Source organism: Balaenoptera ricei, chromosome 11 (assembly GCF_028023285.1).
Source record: "Balaenoptera ricei isolate mBalRic1 chromosome 11, mBalRic1.hap2, whole genome shotgun sequence".
In the NCBI taxonomy this organism is placed as follows: Eukaryota; Metazoa; Chordata; class Mammalia; order Artiodactyla; family Balaenopteridae; genus Balaenoptera; species Balaenoptera ricei.
Genome location: NC_082649.1, coordinates 10,444,545 through 10,466,374, shown reverse-complemented (window position 1 = coordinate 10,466,374; position 21,830 = coordinate 10,444,545). Strand labels below are relative to the sequence as shown.

At 42.9% G+C, this 21,830-nt stretch overlaps 1 protein-coding gene across 3 annotated transcripts in view; it reads right to left on the bottom strand.

Annotated features, from left to right (window-relative positions):
• The window catches only part of LOC132374341 (phosphatase and actin regulator 1), a 299,168-nt gene that overhangs the window by 86,610 nt on the left and 190,728 nt on the right, over positions 1-21,830 (bottom strand). For all 3 annotated transcript variants that reach the window (XM_059937944.1, XM_059937943.1, XM_059937945.1), the window contains exon 3: positions 18,250-18,330. In XM_059937944.1, coding sequence (XP_059793927.1) covers positions 18,250-18,330 — 81 coding nt within the window. The remainder of the gene's footprint in view (positions 1-18,249; positions 18,331-21,830) is intronic.

Sequence of the window (21,830 nt, the reverse complement as noted above, 5' to 3'; positions counted from 1 at the left end):
TCCCTGTATAAAATCTTTTCTGCAATTAGAATTCTCCCCCTTTAGGAGAGATTCCAGTAAATGAAATTTATGCGTATTACTATTTTAATGTCTAGTGACACATACCTAGATCTTGTGAAATTGTTTTTCTACAGGGTTTGTCAATTTACACAGCAGCAATATACAGATCACACAAATTTCTTAGCTTTTGGTCATTTCCTCAACATTTACATTGATAACCATGTTTTATCTATTGACCTACCTACTTACATACATGTATGTATATACATATCTAGTAGAAATAAATTAAAACCATGCAATAGGTACAAATTTATTATTAATATCATTTATGACTAACTAAGATGGGAAGTGACAAAACTGAAATCTGATTTGGATTCATATCACACGGAGATAAAATGATGCTGCTACTGTGAAGTAACTGTTATTTTAAAATTCTTACGACATTTTCAAATGTACACAGAAGTATTACATTATTAATGTAATGGACTCCTTATACTCATCACCAAGCTAAGGAATTAGCTGGGAATTCCTAATGCTTGGTAGTTCCAAGTTTGATTAATCTGAAGACTATTTATTTAATTGACATATAGTTGATTTACAATGCTGTGTTAATTTCTACTGTACAGCAAAGTGATTCATTTTTACATATATATACACATTCTTTTACATATTCTTCTCCATTATGGTTTATCACAGGATACTGAGTATAGTTCCCTGTGCTACACAGTAGGACCTTGTTGTTTATCCATTCTGTATAAAATAGTTTGCATCTCTAAGACTGTTTAGGCTCTCCATGTCTTTTTACTATTTGCCAGCTCTGTTTATCAGCATCATGAGAAAAACTGTTTCTTCCCCCCAGGAAGAATTTAACCCTCCTGAACAAAATGAGTCTTATGGATTATTTGTACTTTTATCTATCTAGATCATCACCGTCTCTTGCTATGATGAACGAGAAAGAGCTCACTGAGTACTGGAAATTATTTTGATGTTTTACATGATCTTCTAAAATTATCTGGAATAATGGTTTTCAAAATGGTGCAATTACCTCCAAGCATAAAACGTTTCTTACTAGAATTAATTAAGTGTGAATAGGAGGAAGGGAGAAGGCAGGAGACTAGATGGGTTAAGGCAATGGTTCTCAAACTTTAGTGGGCATCACAATTTCCTGGAGGGCAGTAAACACAGATTACTGGGCCTCATTCCCAGAGTTTCTGACCCAGTAGGTTTGGGGATGGGACTGAGAATGTGCATGTCTAATAAGTTCTTGGGTGATGCCAAAGCTGCTTTTGCAGCTCAGGGTTCCACACTCAGAGAACCACTGGACTGGAGGTAAGGATCGCACAGGCAGGAGAACCTGGAAGAGCAACAGTGCCTTTTCATGATGAGGTTTAGGGCAGGGAACGTTGTTCACGTGGCTAACATGGAACAGAGATGGTTGGTTTAAATCTCAAAGAGAAAGCAGGAGGTTGTATTGTCTAACCATGGATTATGAACTTGTCACAAAGGACAATGGGACTGGAGAGAGCAATAGGGTGGAGAAGAAAAGTAAAATGTAAGCCAGGTGCAGACATATCTAAAACGGTAAAATCAGGTCACAGAATTGGTAGAGAAAAGAATGCAGAAGTGAGTGCAGGTCAGTGTCATGACTTAAATGATGAGCGGTAGAAGGCAATGGATTAAGATAGAGAACTGGCCACGGCCACTGTCTTCTCTTTCTTGTGGGGCACAGGAAATGAAGACTCTGATACAATCAGGCTAACACCAAATCAAGGAGAGTGAAGGGAAAGGTGAGAGTGAATGAATTCATTCAAGTGACAAACACATGTTGAGACCCGATCGTTAACAACAGGGATCAAATACCAGAAACCGCCAACCGTCAGAAATAGATTTGCTATTAGCTCCTTAGGATATACATGGAGAAACTACTGCCAGTTCTGCTGGCTCCAAACCCTGGAGCTGAACCACACCCTGCCCTGCCTCTCCTCCCACAAGCCAGGCATTGCGCTAAATGCTAAGGAGAAAACAGACATGCCTTGGGGAAAGAGTGGGCCAAGACATGATGCAGAAAGGCAGACAGGGAGGAATTCGTGCAAGTTAGCTGGTGTGAGAGTTGAGGAAAAGAAGCAAGAGTGAGAAGTTAAGCCCTGAGAAATGAATGAAGAAAAATAAGAGGTGAAGGAAGGTGGAAGATGTGGGTGCTCAGAATAGATGGAGATCATGTAGAGGATCTTGTCTTGCATAAAGTTCTCTTAATGTTCTAAAAATACAGTCTATATAAAAGTTGTGTTCCAGAGGATTGGCTCAAAAGATATATTTACAAATATTGTTTTTGTTCTAATTCAGTTTATTGAGGAATTACATCTACCTATAACTGGATGTCACCTTTGTGACTATATTCCAAAAAAATTTTGTTTTGTTATTGTTCTTTGTTTTGCTTTAGGAATACTCTCCAGTTTTAGGGTGACTGACATCAACTTCTGATCAATTAAATTTCTCAAAGCTTAAGGTTAACAAGTTGTTGTTTTTTTTTTAATAAGTAGATGAATGTTGCCATGGGGAATGGGCAACAGGAATTCTTTCAGGTTCTCCTGGATACCTCTATGATAACAGTTTCTACTTTGTAAAAATTGCATGAAAGTTAGACATTTTGTTCTGAGAGAGCTCAGGGTTCATGGCCCTTTGAAGCTTAAGATAAAAGAGTATCAATTTTAATTCTGAAAACCAAAAATACTTTAATATAAACTTAAGCCTGTAATAGGGAAGAATAAATCTGACTCCAGATTGGATCTGTTTCTTTTAACCTTTGTATTCCATTGCTTTTGCTACAAGTTAAGAATGTTGCCTGGCGCCTGAGATATACAGGAGAGCCCATTCTCAAGACTCTGACCTTTAAAGGTGTAACATTCTTCCAATCATAAAGAGATAAAAAGTTGCAGAACAGAGAATAACATTTGTCTTGGAGGTTTACAGGAACATTGTAATAGGATGTGGACCTATGCGGACAGCTGCAAGAACAAAGGATTCCAGCACCAAGAAGTCTGCACCAACCAACCACACCCCCTCCCCTCTGAGTAGGAAAGAAGCCTGAATTCTAACTTGGGGAAGATGTTCTTTGGGACACGAGTCCACCATCTTCTCAGTCTGCTGGCTTCCCAAATAAAGTCGCTATTCCTTGCCCTAACAACTCGTCTCTCAATTTACTGGCCTGTTGTACAGCGAGCGGTACAAGCTTGGACTCAGTAACAAGCTCATCACTGAATTTGATTTTCTAGGATATGCGTTATGGTTTATATAAAAGCCTATGCTTAGAAGTGTATTTCTAGTTGGATAAGAATTGCTTACTTGATAAATAATAGATGAATATGAGTATAAAGAATTGCTTTACAGCTGTATATTGAACCATTATTGCAATAAATTTCACACAGATCAAAAAACTAAAACTTTAAAACTAGGATAAATTGTTTAAATAAATGCATGTATATACATACACACGCATATATACTCACATACATATTTATTTATTTAGGTTGCATAAGACGGAAGCCAGATGGATAGTTTTAACTTACTCATAAACATTTACATTTTTAATTTGCAAAATAAAATGCTGTACACCCAATATAAGAAAAAAAAAGGCAGCATAATGGGGAAACATGAACTAAACATAGCTAATAAAATAATGGCTATTCCCAGTATGCAGAGTATTTGTACAAATAAATAAAAATCAAGTCCCAGGTGCCACTTGTGAAATGCACAGCCTGGCTGGGAATGAAAGAAACGCAAGTGAAATGACCCTGTGGGTGATGCTGAACCCTAAAAATGTGCTTGAAACAATGTCAAGTACAAAAGCAGGAATGGAGAACAAAATGTACATGTTGATTACAATGCCCTCAAGATGAGATATGCATGCATGCTGGCAAAGTTCTGAAGTGAATTTGGCTTGATATGAGTAGAGCTTAATGATCATTAACTTTTTTTTTTCCCTGTGGAGATGCTTACATATATAAAAAAATAAAACAAAAAGTGGCATGCTACCTTGTTAAGTTAAATGAAAACATAACAGTTTTGTTGGAGGGGAAAACCCCTTCCTCACTCCTCTGGTTTCTTGAGGAGGTATTTTCCCTGAGCCCGGCTTCCTACCCCTTCTCCACAGTTACCTCATTGCTAGGATGCAACTTCCGCATGAAAGACTGTTAGTATACTTGTAGTAGAGGAGAATAATGAAATGAAATCATGGTTACATTGATGCTTCCACTCTAAAGAAAAATGATTATGTAAGTGAAGCACCATGTGAGAATTTTAGACTGAAAACATTGGGTAGTGTCAGCTACGCTGCATCTCTGTTGGTAACGCAACAGTGTAGAATTCACACATGCAGGCCTGTGAAAATTCAAACACATTTTAATTGGTGATCACCAATGGCTATAATTAAAGCAAAATCAAAAAGTGAAGCTACCTATGTTAAAGCAAACCATCATCTTTGTGAGGACATGGAAGAAGAGCCCTAATGCAAGTGTTTGCTAATTGTTTTTTTCCCTTTGAGACAAGAGCTGCTGTTGTAGCTTCCCAGACATGCTCATTGACCAAAAAGGGCATCTCCACTGAGTGGCCGATGGGTTACCCCACAGAGCCCAAGGTGTTTTCCCAAGAAGTGTCACTCTGGTGGTGGTGAGCTATGAAGCAAAGACTTCATTCAATGTCTTTTTTTTTTTTTTTTTTTTGACACTGATATACTTTTTCCATTAGAGTAGAAAAAAATTCACCCATTAAGGGGGCACAGCCATTGTTTTGTAACCCACAGAGGTGTCATTTTTGCAACAATATACAGAGTTTTGAAAAGCTTCTGTTAATCCCAATGACCTTTTAAATCACTGCAATCCAAGCCACTAGCTGCTCGCATTGTCGGTGAAATGATGTGCAGAGCAACAGTTAGCTAAGAAATAATTTATCTAAGGATTTCATTGAAAGACTAAAAGCTTTGAACCTAAGAAGTTGGAAATGGCTCCCTGGACATTGGAAGTATTTTCTTCAGTTTGCCTGAGTTCAGGGAGTTGATGCCATTAAACTAAATGGTGCTACAGATATCACTGTGTAGAATTTTAAACATACATAGAAAGCCATACATTTCTAATAACACTGCATATTTACTACTTAATGTATTTGAATCTTGAGCATTTAAAAAGACAAACTGAGAGTCTTATTTGCAAAAACAAAAACTACAGTGTGTGTCTCTCTGTGTCTCTTCTGGTGCATTTTCTTTCCGAATGAGGAAAAGTCATTATAAGTGTGTGTCTGTGTGTCTAAAAGTATCTCTGTGCCACCTAGGATTTAAGGCAGACACTGAAGGATTCTGTAGGATCACTGAACCTATATTTCCGGAATCTGTAAGTTATCTTCCAGTTTATCTTTCATGTCTGTTTGCAGCCAGAAGTCTTTGGATTATTCTGATCAGTTTACATGGAAGAACAATTTTGCAAGAGCCATTCCTTTGTGTCTGACACAGGCATCTTGGCAACTCAGAGAATCCTTCTGAACCTAATACCTTGAAAATCTATGCAAGATGGATTTCAATCTCAGAATGTAATCAATTCCGTGATACTCTGATTGGATGATTTTAAACATGGAATGGAATGGTACATGTTTCTCTGCTTGGGGAATCACCTTACTTTTATTTTAATAGTTGCTATTGTTCTGGATTTAATATCCTATTTTGATGTTAATACTATTTCCCTTCTTGTTCAGAGGCTTTTGCCTAAAACCCTTAAGTATGTGAGTTGCAGCGACTTCCTATCATGAAAGTGCTATTGACCTTGGGTAGCTTGTTTTAGTTGCACTTCCCTGTGGCTGTACCCTGCTGGATTTATCAGCATTTTCTGCCTTTTACTGTACCTCATGGTCAGCAAACCACAGCTCATGTGAATTCTCAGCTGCTTCCTCGATCACAAACACCTCAGCCTATCAAACTGTGGTGTCTGTTTCCCAGAGGTGTTTCTTTCATCTTTCTGGGTACAGTTATACCTCCTCACCAGTCTTCACGCCAAGCCCATCGGTTCTTACATCATCTATCCTGATGAAGTATGACAGTTCTGACCACTATTGCCAAATAATTACTCTTGTCTCCAAGGTTTGTAGCTGAAAGAGGATTTACCATCTTGCTATTCCTGGGCATTCTGATATCAAAAATGCAACTGGGGCACAGACTGAATATAAAATGAATGGAATGACACAGTTTCTCTCCTATGCTATTCTATGAGAGTGTGAATCTCACAGAATCATACATCGTTGTGCAAGGGGCCCTTCAGAGTTACCAGGGAATCCAAGATTTTTTAAGAAAACTTTAATGGCTAGAGTTGGAGAAGGAAAGTGATAGGGGCTGGCCGTTTCAAAATTTAAGCAGCTCTGTTTCTTCAGCTGAGCTCTCCAATCGCGTACCCACTTGCCACATACAGTTACTGTTTTAGTTAAAATAGAATTTAAAATGCAGTTCCTCAGACTAGCCACATCTGAAGTGCTCGACAACCATGTGTGGCTGATGGCTGCTGTACTGGCTGGCAAAGATGATGGAACCTTCCTGTTATTGCTGAAAATTCTACGGGACAAGCACTGCTCAAGGCAGACTTAAAAATCACAATAATGGGCCCAATGAATATGCAAAAGTGAACCCATTTCTGGAACTGGGAGATTAAAATGACGTTGCTAAACTGGTCCACATCACAATGAATGGTCAGTTCAGTGGATACTATTTCCTTTAGAGAAGCTGCAGTGGTGGGAAGGCTGCAGCACAGGGAGGAAAGACGTGCTCTCGGGCACGTGTGGATGGCGGGGCCCTGAGAGTAGCAACACACAGCTACAGAGGTGGGCGTGGCCGCCTTCCAAGAAGTCCCGAAGCCTCAGGATAGAATCTCAGCTCTGCCGGGTGGAAGCAGAGAGAGCCTAGGGTGAAGGGGAACCGGGAAGGGGAGACAGGCATCTAAGAACAGCAGAGGAGCAGCCCAGGTCACATGTCTGGTGGAGACCATTGCTGACATTTATTGAGCACGTACTCTGGGCAGGCAATGGTCTAAAAGCCCAAACTGAATTATGTCCCTTGATCCTCCAACAACCCTATGAGAAGACAAGCAAGGGCAGAATGGAGTCGAAGAGTATGCATCCATGGGTGTACCCAGAGACTCTAGGAGGACCAGCTGCTTGGTAACAGGCTGTCTTCAATCAAGCAGGCTGGGGGCTGGGAGTAGTGAGAGAGGATAAAAGGAAAGCATGGCTTTGCTGGTTGGAGCAGAGTAAGATCCTGGGTTTACGTTCAAACAAAAAGCAGAGTCCAGGGAGATAAGAGGCTGCCCTGTACCTTCTACAGAGAGAAGATGAGGGAGCCGGGACCAGAATCCTGGGCTTGGGGCTCCTAGGAGAGTTCGGTTGTTTTATAGATATTTATGTGGGGTTAAGGCTTGAATGCCCCCCTGACTTATTTGACTTTATCTGAGTCCTAGGCAAACGTATGAGGTCAGGAAAAAAATTTTTAAGTACGATTAGCTTTCCTTTTATTAGCTATTACCTTCCAGAGTTTGGCTTGCCTTCTCATTACAAACACCAGTGCAGGTCAGTGACTGTGGAATCGAGCATCAGACGTGGGCAGGGCTGCTCACCATGCCTGTGGTACCCTGCCCTGCCCTGATTTCATCGGCAGGGTCCAGGACAGGCAGCTGGAAGGGTGATACCGTGGCGGGTCTTCCAAGGACAACTTACACTAGGTAGCAGCTCTCAGGAGCTGACTGTACCTGCAACACTTTGGTTTACGGAAACATTGTCAAAATTAGGGAAGAAGATATCCAGGGGTTATCTCTAAAAATTCTGGTCAATGAGAAATGAGGGTAATTCTGGAGAACCTTTGGGGCAAGGTTTTCTTGCTCTTAGAAAGAGATACCAAGAAGGGGGATAGCCCTCTCTCTCCCATCTGGATGTTGTATCTGCATGTAATGCTGGAACTACTGCAGCCATCTTGTTACCATGAGGGGTGATAGCTTGAGAATGGCATCCCTTCGCCATGTTACTGAGCTGATGATTTCACCAACTCTGGAGCTGCCCTACCACTGGATTTTATGACGTGAGATTCATTCATTCACTCATTCACTCACTCACTCACTCACTCACTGATTCAATAAAAATTAATAAGCGCTGACAAATGCCAAGCATTGCTCAAGGCATTTGGGATACACTAATAGCAGGGGTCCCCAACCTCCGGGATCTAATGCCTGATGATCTGAGGTAGAGCTGACATAATAATAATATAAATAAAGTGCACAATAAATGTAATGCACTTGAATCATCCTGAAATCATCCCCCTTCCCTCAGGTCCGTGGAAAAATTGTCTTCCACGAAACCGGTCCCTGGTGCCAAAAAGGTTGGGGACTGCTGCAGAGGACAAAACACAGGAAGACCATTGGTCTAAATTTGCTTATCGCTGCAGCCTCCTTGAGTTAAGTTTTTAGTTACCTGAAACCATAGGCCTTTTAACTTACACCCTGCTGACTGCACACTGGCTTCACAGGTAACTAAAGAGCCTATAATTAAACAGCATAAAAATAATCAAAAGGACACTTCCTATCTTGTTTGATGTGTCTGTATTTGACACTCTGGGTAATTTTTTCCACACTACGCCACTGTCTCTGGACTTCCATAATGCTACACATTTCTGGTTTACTCCCTATTTTTCTGTCCACTTCTCAGTTTTTGAGGGTTTTCTTATTCCCAGATCTTTTTTTTTTTTAACTTCCAGATCACTCAATGCTGGGGTGCCAAGGTGTTTTCTATCAGGGACACTTACTCTCTCATTTTACATCTTCTTTGAGAAATATCATCAATCTATATGACTTCATGACCATTTACACATGCACAATTCCAAACCTGCATCTCCAACCCAGATCTCCCTCTCGAGTTTCAAATCTTTACATTTAGTACTCTGCTTAGCCATTTGGATATCTCAAACTCAATGTGGTCAAACCATCGCGATATTTTGTGCTCTGTAATTGCTTCTCTTAGGTCCCCAGCTCAGGGGACCTGCACCTGTCCCCCGTATCTGTCCACCAAGTCTCCAAGCCAGAATCCTGAATGTCAGCCGTGCCTTCACCCTCCCCTTCACTCCCCAAATCTAAGCAGTCACAGGCCCTCCTGACTCTATCTCCTACAGTTCTCCAGTCTCTCCTCTCCCCTTCCCCCCATTCCTACTGCCCTCATTCCTGCCATTTACCATCACATCATATGAATTCCAGCAACAGTCCACCAACTGGTCCCCCTGACTCATGCCTTGGTGTCCCTCCAAGTCCTTCTCTCCCACAGGCAGTGATGAGACTGCAAGTCCGATTGTGCAAAAAGCCCTTCCAGAGCTCCTCCTCACTGCTCGCAGGACAACGAATGAGCAACTAATGTCACACTCCTGCCTGCAAGATCTGCCCTGCCCAAGTCATTTTACCTTTTTGGGGCCTCAGTTTCTTCATCCATCTCAATGTTTTAGCGGGTTGATAGAGATCCCTATATACTTCAGCATGTCTGAAAGGTTAAGAATCCATCTTGGCATCGCTAACAGAATACTTTCCCACTGGTTCCCAGTGGTTCAGGCACTGGTGATGTATGGGTTAATGACTCCTCTGGGAGTAGAGCTTCTTTTTTTTTTTTTTTTTTTTTTTTTAAATTTATTTATTATTTATTTCTGGCTGTGTTGGGTCTTCGTTTCTGTGCGAGGGCTTTCTCCAGTTGCGGCAAGCGGGGGCCACTCTTCATCGCGGTGCGCGGGCCTCTCACTATCGCGGCCTCTCTTGTTGCGGAGCACAGGCTCCAGACGCGCAGGCTCAGTAGTTGTGGCTCACGGGCCCAGTTGCTCCGCGGCATGTGGGATCTTCCCGGACCAGGGCTCGAACCCGTGTCCCCTGCATTGGCAGGCAGATTCTCAACTACTGCGCCACCAGGGAAGCCCTAGAGCTTCTTTATTATGAAGTCAGCATGCTCCAAAAGCTCTTTATAAATAATTTCTATTAAAGATGCAGGCATTAGGAGCTTGGCAAGACAAAAATACCTTCAGCTATGTTTGCAATTTAGGTTTGAAGGTAAGTAGGGCAGACAGTGGAAGAAATGGGAAATTCATAAAAGTCTCCTCTTTCTGTTCCCTTATGCATTCTGGACAATTAAGACATTTATTGAATGCTCCCACAATTAATTCCATCACTTGTATTGATATAGGAAAGTGTTTGCTGTGAGGCAATTAGACAGGTAGGTTGATTGTACTTTATGGCAGTGAATTCCAGTCAAAATGTCGCCTGAATCAGCATCTGAAGGAGGAGAGCGTTAAAGAAGAAAGGAGGGAGACGCAAGAGGGAAGAGATATGGGGATATATGTATATGTATAGCTGATTCACTTTGTTATACAGCAGAAACTAACACACCATTGTAAAGCAATTATACTCCAATAAAGATGTTTAAAAAAAAAAAAAAGATCTGCCCTGCCTTCCCCTCACCATACAGACATGCTGGACACCCTCTACCTTTCATTGTCCCCAACTTGGTGCCTCCCCATGTGCTAGTCCTTCCACTTCTAACATTTCCCCAACCCATCCCACCTCCTCCAGGATAATTCTCATCACCCTTCAGGTTTCCTCTAAGACACCGTTCCTTCCAGGATGGCTTCCCTGAGTCTCCAGGCCTGGTGGGTGACGCTTCCACGCACCCCCGAACATCCTGTACTTTCCTCATCATAACTGCCAAGCACCTGAACCCATTACGGGACCGTAAGTGCTGTTAGGGGAGCCCACCTTGACCCTCCTAGCATTCCTGGTGCCCGGAACGACGCCTGCAACATAACAGGTATTCAACAAACACGCAAGCGACAAATACTTTTGCTGGGGAACGCTTGCTCACCGATATTATAATAACTTCATTAATTTTTTGGTTTGGGATAGTGATTTTCTGAAAGAACAGTGTTGCTTAAGAGAACGTGGACCACAATTTCTCTTTATTCGTTTTCACTTAATCTGCTTTCCATTTACCCCACTAGGGCAATCCGCTGCATTAGGCGCTAAGATGCTACATAAATGATTCTATGTCACTGAGGCTGAAAGTAAACACTCTTTTCATTTTCACACAGTTACTCCAAATCACAGCTTCCAGAAGATGCCACTTCTAGGTGAGACATGAGAAACAGCTAAAAATGTGACAAAATAACAATGTCCGGTAAAGGCGGTGAAAAGCATTTCCCATAAACTTCAAGACTTTAAAAGTCTACACAACTGGGCTACCAGATAAACAACGAGACTTAAAAGGCTCAAGTCTTAAGAATTCGCCTCCTCTGATACAGGGGAGAATTGTTATTCTTATTTTTAAAAGATGATGACCTTTTAATTTAAATACCAGGCTTTTTTTCTCATGACTGCCTGAGAAGGGGGGAAATGTAACCTCTGCATAAGAGAGTTGTCTATTTCAGGGAGCTTCCCTTTGTGTTGATAATTAAAAATAACACCTTCCAACACATTGCTCTAACTCGAGGAAGGAAAAAAGCACACCTCAGTGCACTTTATTATTTGCTGTGAAATGTTATCAGTAATTCCCAGCGCATAGTGAAAAGGGAAGTTGCTCATTTGCACACAGTCAGTTCTGTTCTTCCGTGACCCCTGGTCTTTGCCCTCCGGTGGGGTTAGCTCTGCCCCCAGGTCTCGGTGTGATTGCAGTGAGCAGCTGCCTAGGGACCAGGGGAGCTGCAGTGGCCTCAACTACATCCCTGCAGGTGGCCACACCTCCCAGCTCTCTGCCCCCACCTGGGGTGTGGCGGTGTGTAACATACAGGGGCGACAGCGTGTCATTCCACGCAGAGAGATGGTCTCCTTTCCCTCTTCTTCCCTCCTGATAAGTGATATATCCACTCATGTGAATTAAACACATCCATATTGTACAAAGCACGTGACAGACCTGTGATAGAACTGAGGTTTCACTGCAGAATCCAGTGTTGATAAAGAACAATCGCCATTGTTATCCCTAACATTCTTTATATACAACATCATGCTTATTTGTAGAGATCATTTGCAATAACCACTAACAGCATTATTTATTAATATCCTCTGATGACCAATAGGCAATATATTACAAAGTTTTTTCTGTGTTCCTATAAATTCCAAACAAAGGACAGAAGGTCTTAGCAGGGATTTTCAGAGTCCACACTCGCTGGCCGTGAACCCTTAGGCAAGTCTATAACCTCGCTGGGCTGCAGTTGCTTCTACTCTACTTTGGAAAAATAACAGAAGCCAGGTCAGGTGACCTCTTGATATCCTTGCTAAGCCTGAGAAGTATCATCACGATTTTACTAATGGCCGAACAGTCCACTGTTTTCAGGATATTTTTCTCCGTAACACTTAGAAACCACCGTTTATAAGTAGAGTATACGGCATCCATATACGTGAATATACGCCCAGTATAATACCACCTATTTAAATAACTGGCAATAACGTTTCATGAACCACACAGATGAAGAAACAAGAGGGATCAGAGTTCTAGCGCTCTGGATTTTGCCAACACAGGTGTACAGACCAAGTCGTGTGTACATGCAGATAGCCTCAGGCTGGCATTTGTTGTTTTTCAATAAACATACTGAGCATTGACTATGTCCCAATAGGACATAGTGCTACTGTAGGCAGTCGGATGCCACAACATCCGTGAACAAACCAGACAGAGATCCTGCCCTGCCTGGTGGAGCTCACATTTCAGTGAGGAGAGACCGATGAGAAAAAGGCTAATACTACACATATGTAATTTACAGATTGCAGGTGATAAGAGATAGAAGGAAAAAAAGAGAGAAAGAAAGAAAGAACACAGTAGAGCAGGGTCAGGGGATTACAGACCTATGGAAGGAGGTGACAATTTAAAATCTGGATGGAGGTCCCAGGGAAGCTTCATTGAGAAGGCAGAATCTGAGCAAAGACTTGGAAAAGGAGTGAACCACGTGGGTGGATATCTGGGGGAAGAGGGTTCCAGGAAGAGAGTGGAGCCAATGGCAATGTCAGGGGCTGGAAAGCAGGGTTAGCAAGATGCCACAGAGAGGACGTTATGAGGAAGTACCGCCAGGGAGTTGAAGCAAACTTAGGGATTGGAGGGCAGATCGTGGAGGGCTTCGTAGGCTGTCGGAGGAGCTTGAAACTTCTCTGAGTGAAGTGGGGAGCCACTGTAGGCTCTGAACAGGGGGTGTTGTGCTCTGATTTACAGAGAACTGAGAGAGAGGCAAGTGCAATACAGAGGCTTTAATTTAAAAGAAACATACTGAGTCAATTTAAGGAACTTAAGGGCTCACGAATTAGGTTACAGGTTGTTCAGAAGTAGTAGTAGGACCAGTGCTCCTGTTTCAGCCACCCAATCACTGCATTTAGGTCTCTGTGCAAATATCACCTCCTCCAGAGGTCCTCCATGATAGCATTTATATAAAATCATGGCTCCCCCTCTGAATTTATCTCCTTACCCTGCTGCTTTGTTTATCTTCATAGTGCTCATCACTCCTTGGCAATATATCATAGGCTTATTTAATTATTTCCTATCTCCTTTAGTAGAATGTAAACTCTGAGAAGGTGAGAATCTTGATTTTTTGGTTATCACTGTAGCTCGACACCTAGAGCACCTGGCTCAGAGGGGGGATTCAGTACCAATTTGTTGAATGAATGAATAAATGTTCCAGGAGTCTAGGAGAACCCTTAAGTTCTAATTCAAAAAAACAGACTACGGAACTGGGGACTATATAGTTAAAAATAAGCTGTCTACAAAATTATAGACCATTTTCCATCAGTAGTTGGTTTCACATTTTTACTCTTTAGAGTGATGACGGTTCACTGTAATGTTTCATTGTGTTTTTCACGAAATTGCTATATCCATATTGTGGAAAATATGGAAAATGGGAGAAAAAGAATTTAAAATTTTATGTTCCTCTACATCGTGATTAACAATTTAAAGTCTTCTTTGTAGTTTTTTAAAGTTTGCTGCATTTTTACATGGCCTTGATGTATCCAGAAATCAAACGATTTTCTCTGATCTTTAAAGTTTTATCTAAACTTTCTTCTGAACTTTATTTTTTTCTATAAATTGATTTACTTATTTATTTATTTTTATTTTTGGCTGCATTGGGTTTTCGTTGCTGCGCCCGGGCTTTCTCTAGTTGCGGCGAGCGGGGGCTACTCTTCGTTGCGGTGCAAGGGTTTCTCATTGTGGTGGCTTCTCTTGTTGAGGAGCACGGGCTCTAGGTGTGCGGCCTTCAGTAGTTGCGGCGCATGGGCTTAGTTGCTCCACGACATGTGGGATCTTCCCCGACCAGGGCTCGAACCCGTGGTCCCCTGCATTGGCAGGCGGATTCTTAACCACTGTGCCACCAGGGAAGTCCTCTTCTGAACTTTAAATGCATGTGATTGTATATGGAAACCAATAAAAAAAATACAAGCCATCCAGTAACTTAAGCTCTTTACATCTACATGCCATTAAATGAAGGATTCCTGAACTAGTTTCTAGAGATATTGAGAAAATTTCCCCTCTTCAATCCAAGCTCTCATTTTGCCTGATTTAAATTTATTGACTAGTTTGGGATTTTAACCTGCTAAGAAAAACATAAAGAATTTCGAGGAGAACTGTCAGAATAATAAAACCTCATTTGTTCTGAGTCCGCCATGCCCAGTTACAAATCTCATATCCCTACAGTTTATCTTAATACTTTCTACAAACGAGTACGGCATTATTAAGCAAAATCAATAACAAAAAGAGTTGGAAGAGAAAAGCTCACCTACTAAAGATAAACTGCTTCCCACCACCTTAGCAATATCATATACAAAACAGTATAACTGCAGCATGAACAGGGGCCGGCCCTCGTGGATGGGCTGACACAGTAATTGCAAATTAGGGACCGTACATCTCTGGTGGAAACTGTTTTGCTGCCAGGTGACCAGACTCATGGGTGCAAAATGAGGAATGACCAGCCAGGCAATGTGGAAGGACTGCTGAAAATCTCTGAAATTTATCTTTGAAACAAACAACTTGGAAAACAATGAAAGGTTCTTTGCCTCTTGCTGTTCACTCAGGATGTGGCAATGAAAGTTTGTTTTACTCACTAGAATCCCAGACACAGCAAGTTGAATGATGCTGTAGAAAGGGGAAGGATGAATGACAGGAAAACAACATGTTTAGAGACTAAAGAGGAGACAGGGTGGAGGGGTGAGAAGGTAATTAAATCAGATACCAAGGGGCTAGGTTCTCCGCCACCCACATTGGTAAGGCCATTGTGAGGGGGGTTGAAGATCCTTGCACTTAAGATAAAAGGGAACAATGACGTCCCTTCCTAACTCGTGGGCCTGAACTAGGCTAAAGCATACAAAGGGTTTTAAAAAATATAAAGGATGATGATGATACTACTACTAATAATGGGGTGTTAACAATTTCTTGAGAACTTATGGGATGATAGCCAATATTTTACTCTACATGTTGTTATGGATGGAATTGTGTCACCCCCTCTCCCTCCTGCCCAAATTTATATGTGAAGCCCAAACCCCCAGTGTGACTGTATTTGGAGATGGGTCTTTACGGAAGTAATGAGGTTAAATGAGGTCCTAAGGGTGGGCCCTGATCCCACAGGACTGCTTTTCTTATGAAAAGAGGAAGAGACACCAGAAGTGTGCACGCACAGAGGGAAGGCCATGTGAGGACACAGCAAGATGGCAGGTATCTGCAAGTCGAAGAAGAGGTCTCACCAGAAACCAATCCTGCTGGCACCTGAATCTTGGACTTCTAGCCTCCAAAACTGTGAGCAAATACATTTCTGTTGTTTAAGTCACTCAGTCTGTGGTATTTTGTTATGGTAGCCCTGGCAAACTAATACAGATATGTTATCTCATTACAATATTATCCACACTGTCAAATACAGAAATAGAAGCACAGAGAAGTTATGCAACTTTACTAAAGGTGCACAGCCACTCAGTAGTGAAACTGGAATTGAATCCAAGCAATGATTACAGGGCTCACGTTCTGAACAGCTGATGTAACAGAATACAAGGTGATGTGATTAATATCCGCAGTGATACAAAATGGATGCTTTTATCAGAAAAACCCACAGCAAATACAAACTTCTATATCTACTATGTGCAATTTTAGTTTCCCTCTACTCCCATTCCCATCATACAAACAATAAGCATTTTTTGAGCCAATCTATCTCAGCCACTTTCTGAGGGGGTCTGGCATCAAGCCTTATGAAGTCCATGTTCTCCTGGAGTTAACGTGCTAGTGAGGAAAGCCAGCCAACAACAGAACAGAAAAAAGCAGACAGCGATAAGTGCAAAGACAAAAATAAAACCAGAAGTTGTGGTGACAGGTGGCAGCTAGCCTGGTCCTTTCCTCTGCAGCCGGCTGCTGAGAGCATGCTGTGAGTCGACCACAAACAGGACACAGCTCCTAATCTTGGGGCAACTCCTAATGGGGGCTGGCAGGCCCCAGCCTCAATGTCCCCTGTTTCTTCCTCTATAAAATGGGCTTTTGCTCTAACAGTCTATGGCTTCTTTGATTAAGTCAGGAAGTTACTCCGGCAATATTTACCCTAACTCAGTTATTAGGTATAATGGAAATAATAAATACTATAATAAAATGTATCCTCTCCTTTAAAGGATTCCTGAAATTTTCCTGTGAGAGACATAAAATTTACAGGAAGAAAGGAGGGAGGGGGAGGGATCATTTAACTGGATCTGAACAGGCTTTAGCTAGGACAGTAATCTTTATTTAAACTCTTGGATGCTGACCATGTAATACCATACCTGCGGCCAGACACTTCCTGTCTTCACCGGGGAGGGAATATAGAGAAAGGAGTTTGAGATGAAACATGGAAACTTAAGGTCAATATAAGGGATGGTTTGGGGGGCCTGTACCAAAATAAGACATTGGAGAAAAGTGACAAAATGATGCATTCTTTTTCTCTGGAGAACTTAATCAACCAAAGAAACTGTATCTTGGTATGTCTCGCCCAGAAGTAGAAGGATGACGTGACTCGTCATAGGGATGCCTTGGGGCCAGGAGGCTCTGCTAATGAACAAAGGCGGTTTGAAATAGTACAGCTTCACACCCTACCTGCTGCATCCCCTGCCACTAGGGCGAGAGCGGTGCCACCTCCTACTTGCAGCGTTTCAGGGTGGCCATGTGTGCTAAGAAAACATACTTCAAAAGTGCCATCAGGAAGCTCCACGGCAGGAATGAATGGGGTGAACTGTACCACCAGAGGAATAAGGACCAGCTCACTGAAGACAGTGGAATCAGACAGAAGCACCCAAGTTAGAAACGCAACCTGCCTTTCTGTATCAGAACACAAACTAGGCGTGTAGAAGACCTACAAAAACATGGAAAACTGACTGCACTGCCAGAATTACAGGATCACTTTGATGATCAGGGTGCATCTTTAAAGTGGAACACGTGATTTAATAATTATCTGGCCCAACAAATAACACTGGCCTCAAATAATAAGATCTGGAACAGACAATGATTACTGATGACCGTAACAAGACTGGAATAACAGTTCATCATTTCTCTTAAAGCCTTAAATGAAGGATGGTGAGAGGAAGGGGAGGGGGGTGAAGAATAGTTAATATACTGGGTAAACCACTGCATACCTTCGTATTTAAAGGCAGTAGTTCAATCAGCAAAAGACACAGGATAATTTCACCAGCAAACACTTTTGGACACGTTCACAGCGCATTTGTAATCACTGGAAATATTATCATTTGAAATATGTGTACATTTATATAAAATTATATGTAATTTTCTCCACTTTGATTTCTCCTGTTGTTGGGAGATGGACTGCCCCAGAAACTCTGTTAGAGAAATTCTAGATTCTTGTGGATTTTTAACATTTGTCCTGGGAAGCCCTAGTGCCTGAAAGAGCCTGAGCAATTCAATTCACCCCAGCTGTGTGTGTTCAGACACCAACAGGCTCCCAACAGTATTGACACCATTCCTCAGGCCACATCATTTGTCTCAGCATCCTATGGTTGGATTCCAGTGCCGAGAAAAAGGGAGCTTTCGTTCCCTCTATAATAGCAATCACTTCAGCGCTGTCTGCTACATTCTCTGATCTCTCCAGAAGTGTCTGGAGTTTTAAAGGTTCAAACTCTGATAAAGTGATACAGAAAACTGAATCCAACTCCAAGAAATATGCACACAGATTCCACGCACGGCTTTTTTTCTGGCTCGTGGAGACTGGAGTGGTCCCCTTACCTTTATCATAGATTTCCTTCAAGACCCCTCGTTTTATTAGCTCCTCTCTGCTTTGCCTCATCGATATTTTCCTTTCCAGGGCTGCGAGCAAAACACAGAGAAGCAGGGGTGAGTAGGTAACAAAGACGTTTCTAAAAAGCATCATATTTTAAGATGTATTGAAATGTAATATAGGGGAAAGCTTCCGTAAGTTATACTTTACTAATGTAAGCTAATGATACCAGTTAATACGTTTTGATACTATGATCAGCATTTTAATCCAATTATTTCATTTAATCGTCAAGACAATCAAATTACCTATGAGGTAGGCGTTTTTAATCTCATTTTATTTAACCGCGATATATGGTTGAGGAAACTGTACCATAGAGCAGTTCAACAACCTATCAGAGTCATACTGAGAAGAGCATCCAGGATTCAAAGCCAGAAAACACTACCTCTGCCCTCGGTTTAACCTCTGCATCAAGCAGCATCTTCCTGAGTGTGGCCTTTCCTCATAGGTGGGATTTCCTTTTTAATTACCTAGTTCATACAGATCACGTCTCATTGAGGATTTTGTTGCTTCCCAACTATTTTAAAAGTCATTTGAAAATATCTCCTAAAAAGCTCCCTGGATTGGTACCCAGGTTCCCGAGGAGAGCCTGGGGGGTGGTGGGAGACCTCCGTGTGACACCCACCCACTGCTCTCCTCTCTTGGCTCCAAACAAGGAACGGACTGTTCAGTTCCCAGACACACTTCCACTTGACCAGCCATTCACCTGAGCCAACCGTTCAGGCAGGTGGGAGCTGCAGGGGGAAGAGGGAGCGCTTCCTCTCGGATCAGTGGGTATGATGGAGGGCAAGTCAAGTGGAAACAGAGCCCCAGAGTGGGGGAGTGAGGGCAGCACGAAAGGGCAGGCCTGTGTCCCCAGGTAGGGAAGGGGAAACCAGCAGAACCCGCAGAGGAAAGAAAGCTATTCCAGCAGCTGACATTTCAGTAAACACGGAATGGAGGAGGCCAGAGGTGACGGCAATCACTTTTGTCAACTGGAGATTCTTTATATCCTTTGGATACACAATTATTCAGGGGGGAAAAATACCAGTTATAAAATAAAGAAACAATTTTATGCAGACAAATTTAGATGCAGATTAAACACAAACAAACACACACACACACACACACACACACACACACACACACCTCTCAATAGAAGTTAATGCAAAGAATATGAGTAAGAACTAGAGAGAAAGCAAGGAAACAAGAATTGTGATTGCAACTATGTTACCCACTAGCTGTGTGACCTTAATCAAGTCACTTTGCCAGTCTGGGAGACACTGATGCCTCCACCCCAGCCACCACGATTTACCCACAGACGTGAGGGCAGGAAGGCTATACGGAAGGGCAAGGGTTAGAGGCGGGTGGGAGAATCAATGGAGTGGTGTTCGTTTTGGGAGGTGAAGGAGTTTTATGTCCCAACCCAAAGAGCAAGATATGGTGGGAAGAGGGCAGACGGGGTTCTCGTGCAGAAGAGGGATGCCCGGGGAAGGGGAAGAGAGGTGCGTGCAGTTCGGTTAGAAAGTTCTGCCTGATTTGAAAAAAGATTTGCTCAGCAGCCCAGTGGGAAAGACTGAACAGGCAAGATGAAGCGGGGGTTTTTAAGTAAAAAGTTTGTTAGCAATCTTTTGGGTGAATAAACAGGTGCTTTGCCATCCCGTACTGAACCATGTAAATGAACAGATTTCTCTTCAACAAAATGAGGTTTCCCAGGGGCTTTTCAAAACCGTGGAGTAAAGTGGATGAACCTGACCCACGGCACTAAGGGAAGGATCTACAGAGAGCCGGACAGAGCCCTAGACGCAGAGGTCCGAGATCTCAAGTATCAGCAGAATATTGACACTGCCAGGCCAACCATTTAGGCATCCGGACCTCAGCTGTCTCTCCGCACTCATTCAGCAACTGAGGACCAGCTGCCTGGAGTGCAAAGCTACTCTGTCAGGGGCTGGAGATGATGGTGACCAAAGGGACAGCCCCTCCCTCACAGGGATTACAGACTAATGTGTGATTCAGTCATCAAATGATGATATCGCCTAATGTGTGACTGCAAATTGAGATGGGCCTCATAAAAGAAGACAGGGTTCCTTGGGGCTTCCCTGGTGGCGCAGTGGTTAAGAATCCGCCTGCCAATGCAGGGCACACGGGTTCGAGCCCTGGTCCGGGAAGATCCCACATGCCGCGGAGCAACTAAGCCCGTGTGCCACAACTACTGAGCCTGTGCTCTACAGCCCACAAGCCACAACTACTGAGCCCGTGCGCCACAACTACTGAAGCCTGCACACCCAGAGCGCGTGCTCCGCAACAAAGAGAAGCCACCGCAGTGAGAAGCCCACGCACCGCAAGGAAGAGTAGCCTCCACTCACCGCAACTAGAGAAAGCCCGCGTGCAGCAACGAAGACTTAACGCAGCCAAAAATAAAATAAATAAAATAATTAAAAAAAAAAAAAGAAGACGACGACATGGTTCCATCAGAGCGTATGATAAATAACCTCCTCCACTGAGGAGTTAGAAAAAGCTTTTCTGAGGAAGAAACCCCAGAGCTGAGTTTGAAAGATAAATATACCTTATCTTAGCCCAGGGCAGTTGGGTAGGAGCTGACGGAAACACTCCAGATACAGCAAGCTTGGCAACGGCTCCTGACGGAGGAATCAGGGTGCCGTAGACAAGCAGAAAGCAATCTGGTGTGACTGTACCACCAGCACCAGGTGTAGAATGATGGTTTAAGATGCGGCCAAAGGGGCAGGGGGCCTGGGCCATGCAAAGGCCTTATTGACCATGTTATTCTAAGGGAAATGGGAAGAAGTGATCAGATTTAAGTATCTGAAAGACCAACGCCCATTTTAGCGTGGAGGATGGATTGGAGGGAGGCCAGTTATCAGGTGATTACAGAAGTCTGGGCAGAAGATGATGGCAGCTACCCTAAGATGCTGAAGACGGACACAGAGACAAGGGATACACTCAAGACATGTGAAGGTGGCAATGTTGCCACGACCTGAAGGTAAGGATTGGGCATGGGGTGTGAAGGGGAGAGAGGGGTCAAGAAGGACTCCTTGGTTCTTGACTTGAGTAACTAAATGGGCAGTGGTGTCAATTACTAAGGCAGGGGACACAGAAGGAGAATCAGGCATGGAGGGAGGATGGTGAGCTCAATGTCAGCACCCAGGAGGAGACATCAGGTATGTGCTCGGGAAAGGTAGTGGGATACGTCATGAAACAGGGATAATGAGCCTATCCTATACATGCCAGTGTTTCTCGGACTTTTCCATGTGAACACTCCTAATGGCAAAGGAGTAATGCCAGGGGCTCCAAGGGTGTGACTGAAGTTGCCTGTCCCAAGCATGCCATTTCTTTAATGTATTGAGTTTTTCCTTAAGAACGAAGGTGGAGCTCACATAATATATCCGCTCTGATTTAAATAAGAAAGTACCCCCCCTCCACCCTCTCCCACATGCACACCAATTTCCACCTTTAACTGACATTCTGGGAAGAGATGGCTTATTTATGCTTTGGCTTTGTCCATTTCCTAGTGCAGAACCCTGTGCCCAGAGAG